At 37.5% G+C, this 9212-nt stretch overlaps 1 protein-coding gene across 1 annotated transcript; it reads right to left on the reverse strand.

Annotated features, from left to right (window-relative positions):
• Positions 1-2036: 2036 nt before the first annotated feature.
• Positions 2037-8401, reverse strand: rcvrn2 (recoverin 2). The gene is made up of 3 exons (XM_051957384.1): positions 7994-8401; positions 2953-3064; positions 2037-2706 (listed from the first exon to the last, which is right to left on the reverse strand). Exons 1-3 carry the CDS (start codon positions 8372-8374, stop codon positions 2618-2620), a joined length of 582 nt encoding a protein of 193 aa, XP_051813344.1. The 5' UTR covers positions 8375-8401; the 3' UTR covers positions 2037-2617.
• Positions 8402-9212: the final 811 nt, after the last annotated feature.

Below are 9212 nucleotides of genomic sequence, written 5' to 3' on the forward strand. Positions count from 1 at the left end.
CAGGAGATGGAAAGGATGCTTAGCAAGAGATTTTAAAAAAGTCTGCGCTCTGATGTTGAACAGAAGAATATGTGTAACCATGTAATCCCGAGTTGGTATGGAAGAGGAAGGAAGGAGGGCGACGCGAGGCATGCGATGTGGAGGGCGGGGAGAGGGTGGCCGGGGGTCAGGAGGGAAGTTGGAAGCAAACGCAGGCACAAACTGTACGCAAATACTGTAACATCTGCAGCAGGAAAACACTCACACGGTGGACAGATGTGCATGTCATCCGAGGCAGCGCTTCAAGAAGCTAAATAATGCACCTCCATCCACCTTAAATATGTGTACATCGGAGATAATCCTGGATTTACTGTCTGGGATTAACACAACTTCAAATCTAAATTTCTTTTATCAGCGCAGGATATACGGAGAGTGTTTCTAGGTCAAAGGAGAATTTAGTGTTTTCTGGGAAACACCAAATCAATGGATTTCCAGACGTATGAGAAAACTTTCAATTTATTGTACAGTGAAGAAAGTGCAGCACTCAAGAGCAACAACCTCAGTTTTCAAATTCTGTACAAAAGATAAAAGCTACAAGTTGACATACGATACTGTGAGAGCTACTGTTAGCGACAGTTTCTGCAGAGAAAAACATTCATAAATACCATTTAAAGGTGAACAAAAGAACTATATGTATGTATATGTATTTAATGTACACTACCGTTCAAAAGTTTGGGGTCACTTTCATGTTTTCCATGAAAACTCCCACTTTTATCCATGTGCTAACATAACTGCTACAAGGGTTTTCTAGTCATCAATGAGCCTTTCAACACCATTAGCTAACACAGTGTAGCCTATTCACTGTCTAAAAGGCTAAATAGCTCACATTAAGTTAAGCTAACGACATCATTAAAGCGCTAACTGATAGTCTTTAGGTTAAACTAAGAATATTGTGCTACATTAGCTTGCTGTAGCACTAGCTAACTTTAGGTGTTTTGCTAACAATGTCTAGACTGGATTTCCAGACATATGAGAAAACTTTCAATTTATTATACAGTGAAGAAAGTGCAGCACTCAAGAGTAACAACCTCAGTTTTCAAGTTCTGTAAAAAAAAGAAAGAAGCTACAACAAGTTAGCATACGATGCTGTGAGAGCTGCTGTTAACGACAGTTTCTGCAGAGAAAAACATTCAGAAATATCATTTAAAGGTGAATAAAAGAACTATATGTATATATATGTATTTAATGTACACTACCGTTCAAAAGTTTGGGGTCACTTTCATGTTTTCCATTAAATCTCCCACTTTTATCCATGTGCTAGCATGAGTGCACAAGGGTTTTCTAATCATCAAATAGCCTTTCAACACCATTAGCTAACACAGTGTAGCCTACAAACTGTCTAAAAGGCTAAACAGCTCACATTAAGTTAAGGTAACGACATCATTAAAGTGCTAACTGACAGACTTTAGGTTAAACTAAAAATATTGTGCTACATTAGCTTGCTGTAGCACTAGCTAACTTTAGGTTGTTTTGCTAACAATGTCTAGACTGGATTTCTGATTATTAATCACATAACAAAGTCTAAACCTTAATGTCTAGTCAAGTAAATTTGTTTTATATAACATTGTAGTATCTTAATTGTATTGTTATTAAATTACACAGGTAGATTCAAGTTTTATACCAACTAATATAGTAGGCTTTAAAATATTAAGGTAAATTTGTGCTTTATATAATATTGTAGGGTCTGAACTGTCATATTTGATTATTTTTATTCATGTGCTAACATAACTGCGCAAGGGTTTTCTCGTCATCAATGAGCCATTCAGCACCGTTAGCTAACACAATGTAGCCTATTAACAGTCTAAAAGGCTAAATAGCTAACATTAAATTAAGCTAATGACATCGTTAAAGCGCTAACTGACAGACTTAAACTAACAGTATTGTGCTACATTAGCCTGCTGTAGCACTAGCTAACTTTAGGTTGTTTTGCTAACAATGTCTAGACTGGATTTATGATTCATTTAATGTTATCCTAATTGAGAAAAAGCTGCTTTTTTTTCAACAATAAGAACAAGTGAAACCAAACGTGTGGATGGTAGTGAACATGAATATATGCAGTACAAATTAAAATCTTGGTGTCAGAATTCAAAATAACACAAACTGCAATGCAGAATTAATTAGTTAATTTATGTTTTGAATGTTAAATGAATACAGAACTTATCAACATTTATCCTCCAGTGCTGATTGGCTGCTAGTGGTGATGTTTAACCAATCAGAGAGAATGAGGAAACCACATTATTAAATTCATTTATTTCATCAGGAATTATTTATGCGAATAAGTATTGGATATTAGATCATTTTTCAACTCCTAATATGCATATATTAATGTATAAACACGCTATAAACCTTCTTTTTTTGGCTGTACACGTCATACTTTGCCTCTAGCGGCGTCTATCTCGATATAAATTCATTGACAAAGAAGAAAAACAAAAACAAAATGACGTAAACTTTCTGAAAAGTTAGCTGCGACCAAGACACTGCAGGATGAGTATTTACACAGAGGGATTAGAGAGGAAGCATCTGAGGGTTTAGAACGGACAAATTCATAAAAGACAGAAGGGGATAAATGGGAGCGGCTTTATTGTTTCGGTGGTTCGTAGTGGATAAGACGCATCGCATTCTCATTCTCTATCACCCCTTTGATGAACTCTCCTTCGGCCAGTCGCTCTGTGGGGAAAATAAAGAGAGAAGCAGGAAATTAGAAGGTTGAGTAATGGCTGTACGTTATCTAAGACGTCTGCTGACATGCCACGGAATAAAACCTTTCATGACAGAAGCGGTGCAGACATGTGGCCTCAGGTGGATTTGTTGTGTTGTTGTGAACAGATGATTGTGTAATATAATCTGTCCCGCAGCAAGCCCGAACATCTGCCGGAGGGAGGTTTTCAAGGTTTCGCCGACGCTGAAACTCACCGTTGTCTTTCTTCTCGAAGTACGCCCACAGCTTGTTGGCCCTCTTCTCCGGTGTGTTCTCGTCCTCTGGTAGTTTGCTCTGCTCCTCCTTAGGGATCAGCTTAAATATGGCCTGAGAGGGGGGTTGGGATGAGATCAGACAGCGCTGCATCACATCTGTCTGAACGTTCAAACGGCACAGGAAAGCTAAAGCGGTGTGTAAACCGTAGGAATAACGAGGTAATAGATGCAGATATCGATGTAAAACAGCCTCGGAAGGTCCTGATTACTGTCATTTCGCTCTTGTATCAAGTAGAATAAAATTAAAACTGCAATTAGCAACCCCATGCTAACTGAATCATAGCATTGTAGGGTCCCAACCTTAATATCTGTATTTATTTCATATTTGTATTTACATAAAACAACCTCAGAAGGTCCTGATTACTGTCATTTTGCTCTTGTTTCAAGTAGATTAAAACAAGTAGCAACCACAAACTTCTCCTACGGGAGACAATAAAGTGAACTTGATCTCCAACATGCTAACTGAATCATAACATTGTGGGGTCCCTGTCTTAATATTTAAATAACTCAGGTAAATTTGCATTGTTAATACTTAATATTTAGTGAGGTGAATTAGTGTTTTGTATAATATCGCATAATTCCAAAGTTGTAATATTTAAATTGGATACATTTGTGTTTTACATACTATTGTAGGGTCGGATGATAATATTTAATTAATATGACAGTATTATATAAAACACAAATTCACTTTATTATGTTACTAATAATGTAAATATGACAGTTCAGACCCTACGATATTATATAAAACAAAGATTTACTTGATTAACATTAAGGTTGAGACTTTATTGTGTTGTTAATAATGTAAATATGACAGTTAAGACTATAATATTATGTAAACCCTGGTTTTAATGCAATACAATATGAAATATTATCAATACAATATTATATAAAACACTAATTTACTAACCTAAATGTTAAAGTTTAGACTTTATTATGTTATTTATAATTACATATGGCAGTTAAGACCATATGATATTATATGAAAAGCAGATTTACTTGACCAAGCATTAAGGTTTAGACTTTATGTTACTAATGATGTAAACATGACAGTTTAGACTGTACATTAATATATAAAACACTAATTTACTTGACTAGACGTCAAGGTTGAGACTTTAATATGTTATTCATAATAAATATGACAGTTAGGACCCTACAGTATTACATAAAATACTAATTTTTTAACTAAACACTAAGATTTAGACTTCATTTTGTTATTAATAATTAAATATGACTGTTTAGACCTACAATATTACATAAAACACTCTTTTTTTTAACTAAACATTAAGATCGAGACTTTAATATTATTCATAATAAAATATGACAGTTAGAACCCTGAAATATTAGATAAAATGCAAATTTACTTGACTAAACATTAAAGTTTAGACTTTATTATGTTATTTATGATTGAATATGACGGTTCAGACGCTACAATATTACATAAAGCACTTATTTACTTGACTAAACATTAAGATTTAGACTTTATTATATTATTGATAAGCAAACATTCCCGTTCAGACCGTCTAATATTATATAAACGCTGTTTTTTATGTCTGACTGCGACCTCTCCACCCACCAGCTGACTTTATTAACTCAGAGGACATCTTGGCCTGACGCCGGAGTCTTGGCTGTAATCCATGTTAATCTAGGTGACTTAAATGTGCAGCTGAGAGCTTCCTCTCTCAGTGGGACACATTTAAAGGCCTGGACCTGGAGTGAATAGTCATTTAGTCACCTGCAATCCTCTGAAACCTGCACAGCAGACGATTATTCATCCTGCAGGTGGAACTGTTCGGTCTCTGCAGGACGGATGCATTCAGTGACCATTAATTATATTTAAAACGGCTGCAGAGCCACACTTCTGTCTGGTAGAGAAATTAGTGTGACGCTGACAATTAACCTAACGAGCTTAAACAATAAGGCTAAGACCCTACAACGGTCTACACAAATCTAGCTGAGCGAATTAGACACGGAGGTTAAGACGCTACAATATTAGCTCGTATGAAACACAAATCTACCGCAGTAAATTAGATATTAAGGTTAAGACCCTATGATATCTTATAAAGCACAAATCCACCTGACTTTTTTAGATATTTAAGTCCCTACAATATTAGCCCACATGTAGCTGAATAAATTAGACATGGAGGGTAAGATGCTACGATATTAGCCTATAAAAAAAACACAAATCTGCCTGACTTATTTAGATATTCAGGTTAGAACCCTACAATGTTAGCATATATGAAGCATTAAAGTTAAGACCCTACAATAATTTATTAAACACAAATCTATCCGAGGAAGTTAAATATTAAGGTTAAGACCCTACAATATTAGCATATACGAAACATTAAAGTTAAGCCCCTACAATAATATAATATAAAACCCTACAATATTGATAATTATGCAAAGACCATATAATAGTAGCCCCACGAAAACAAATTTATTAGAGTAAAATAAATATTCTGTTTAAGCTCAAATATTATAGAAAACACAAATGAGTATGGGGATGGCTAGTAACTACGTCATCGTGTCCAAAAACGTCACTTCCGTGTCCTACCAAACCAACGATATAATGGTGCTGTGTTGTGTCCGTGTTGCAACAACAGAAATGATGTAAATAAAACGATATCTTTCTACCGCTTTCCTCTGGACGAAAAGGAGAAGAGAAGATGGCTGACACTGATAAGGTAAGTCGGATTTCTAATCTTAGAAAATACATTTAGCGCCGGGAGCTAACGTGCGCTAGCTAGTATTAGCCGCTTGAATCATGTTGTCTTTTTGTGTTACGAGGAGTGTTTGGGCCACATTACAAAAGAAACTAAAAGTGGTAGAGATTAAAGTCTCTGATAATAAGTTTATACTTTTAATTTATAAGAATAAAGTCTGCGGAGGGAGACTTTTGTCCCAGTTTTGGGGACTTGGACTTGCTTAACCAATCTGCCCAAAATACTCGACTTGACTAGGATATCGGCAAAAACAGATAACTCCGTTTCGATACATTTCGTGAAAACTTTTTATTTTATTGTTTCCTTGAGATAAAATCAATCAAACTGAAGTTGAGTTGATTTGACTCAGTAGAAAAATACATGAGAAAATAGAGAAAAATAAATTATTAGTGTAATTATTATTATTATCTCAAGTAAACAATAAAAAATGAGTTTTCTGAAAACTGAGTTACCTGTTTTTGCAAATGAACTCTTCATTTGTTTGCAGCAGCCGATTAAGTTAGAATGAATCATGTTTATTCTTATTTTTATTAACTGCTCTGCTCTGTCGATTTAGTTTATTGTGAGACTCAATCAGATGTTTCCGTTTCCGACCTTAAATCCACTTTTTTTCTGACTTCCACCTCATTGTTTTCCAGAAGACCTCCTCTGGCTGCTCTCAGGGCTTTGAAAAGCAGCTATTTTATGCGTCGCTTGTAAACACGCGCCGATGGACCCGGGCCATTTGGCCGGGAATGAAATCCCATTACGATGCCAGCTGGATTCTCAGCTGATCTGCCTAAACCTTTTACTACTCCACATCGTTTGTCTCAAAGCAGAGAAGAAAAACTGAAGGTTCGAGCGTCTGAAAACATCCGTCAGACACCAGAACCAGCCTCAGGAGGAGCAGAACCGTGGATTAGGCTCCACACTGCCTATTGTCTGAGAGCTAAAGGCATAATCACAGAGATTACCAGGAGTTATTAGTCTCAGACCTACATACCGTGACAGCGACGGCCAGTTTCCAATTAACACCTGCTCTCAGCTTACACGGAGCTTAGAGACGCTGATCGGAATAAACAGCGAAAAACCTTCCTGAATTAAATAACGACCACGAAACCGACACCTGACGCACAAAACTGCAGCTTATCAGCCTCAGAATCTGCCACTGGTGTCGCCTAATCCTCACTTTATTTTCCTCCAACGCAGCTTAAAAAGTTTTCCCTGGAGGACCGAGTTCTGATGTGATCCAGTTACAAAATCATCACAGCGATGGAAGCTGTTTTCACTGATTTCATGTTAGAAAGGTAGAAAATCACAGAATATTCACATGCTTATCATATCACCAGAAACCTCACCTGGCCGATGTTTACTGTAATATTTACTTCAGTCTTTACTGGTTTTGTGCAATATTGTAGGGTGAAAATGTCATTATTTAGGCAAATTAACAACATTGTAGAGTCTTAATACTTAGGTCTTAATGATAAAATTCAAATCATTCAGTTAAATTAGCATAATCAATAACATTGTAGGGCCTCAACTTTAATATTTGGTCAGATAAAGTTGCCTTTTATAGAATACTGTAAACATATTCAAATTGGTATGGTGAATTAGCATAATTAATGACATTGTAGAGTCTTAATTGTAATATTTAAGTTAACCATAATAATTATTCAGGTGAAGTTGTCTTTTATATAATATTGTAAACATAATATTCAAATTAGTGTCGTAAATTAGCATAATTAATGACATTGTAGGGTCTAAACCTTAATACTGAGTCAGGTAAAGTTGTCTTTTCTATCACAGTAAATGGTATATAAACACATTCCTTAAATTAGTAAGGTCAATTCGCATAATTGATGACATTGTGGGGACATAATATTTTAATTAATCAGGTCTTAACTTTGATATTTAAATTACTCTGGTTATTTTGCATAATTAATCATACTGATGGGTCATATTCCTATCTAAATTAGTTCATTAATTCAGTGTTATTAGTCGATATAAACAAGAATTACTCAGATTAATGTAATATCTTAACTGATATTTCAACTACCTGGGTACATTTGCACAATTATCAATATTTTGCAGTCTTAATTCTAACATTCAGTCAGATAACTTTGTGTTTTATATGACCTGCTGCTGAAAAAGTTTCCCTGAAACCAACCTTTTCTGGTTAGAGACGATATTTTCAGTCTCAGCAGGAACTTTTTTGGTGCTACAAAGGTAAATGTTCTCAGAGAACGTTCAGATATTTGTGGTTTACTTCCCAGTCGACACACCTGGCAGATCTCGGTCACCTCCGTCTTGTTGATGTATCCGTTCTTGTCGACGTCGAACAGCGAGAAGGCCCACTCCAGCTTGCGGGTGGTCTTCCCGGTGGAGGTCATGTGCAGCGCGATGATGTACTCCTTGAAGTCCAGCGTGCCGTCGTCGTTGGTGTCGAAGGACCGGAAGACGTGGCGAGCGTAGCTCTTGGCGTCGCTCTCTGGGAAGAAGCGCTCGTAGATCTGCTCGAACTCCTCGGGCGTGATGCGGCCCGTCGGACACTGCTTCTGGAAGTTCTCGTACCACTGGGAGATCTCGGTCTCTGTGAACTTGGTGCCGAGCTTCAGGTCCTCCAGGATCTCCTTCGATAAGGCGCTGCTGGTGGTATTTCCCATTGCAGCTGCTCTCACTGTCTCAGCACTAAAACTCTCTGGTCCTGCAGAGGCTTCCACACGATGTTCTGCTTCACAAAACAAACTCTTCAAGCACCAAAGCTGAGTAAATGTCAATCAGAAATGTGATTTAATCCACCGGTGGAGGCGTGAAATGATCAGTAAGGTCGTGGAGATGCTGCTAGATGTGCAGGAATCTCACCTGTGAGCTCGGTGTGCAGACGCTGGCTGGAGAATGGACAGTCTGGACGGTAAGACGGCGGAGATAAGGAGGGCAGGGGGAACTCTGGAGATCACTGGGTTAATTCTGTTAATGCCGGATTTAAGGTGGATGAGCGCCTGACCAAAATGAACCCCTGCATCCTCATTCTCTCTGCCGGGGCCTGGAGGTCTGGAAAGTTCTACACATCTGAATTACAACCCAAATCCTGATTTATTAGCAGTAAACTAATAAATCAGCGTTATGTTTTGGAGGTTTGTGTCCAGGAAGTAATTAGAATTAGATCAGCATTAATAAACCAACAGAAGCTTGGTGACTGTAAGTTTCAGCTCCTTCATGAAACTGAGACGCACCTGAGAGCCACAAAGTCAGAAAAACTTCAATGTGAGTTTAAATAAACGTAGTTCTCACGTGAATTTGTTCTCAGGTGGACTTCAGATCTACCTGGAAGTCCTGCAGCTTGTTGGTCATTTCAGTGGTGGCCTTTCAAAGGGTTTAGGTGACCACTGACACCTAATTCCAGACGGCCATCTGTGCAGTGAGGTTAACTCCACTCTGACCCACCCACGCCCCTAATAATCAGCATGACCTCCTTCCTGCCCCACCCTGTTGCCCTCCATG

The sequence above is a fragment of the Acanthochromis polyacanthus genome, chromosome 12 (assembly GCF_021347895.1).
Source record: "Acanthochromis polyacanthus isolate Apoly-LR-REF ecotype Palm Island chromosome 12, KAUST_Apoly_ChrSc, whole genome shotgun sequence".
NCBI lineage: Eukaryota > Metazoa > Chordata > Actinopteri > Pomacentridae > Acanthochromis > Acanthochromis polyacanthus.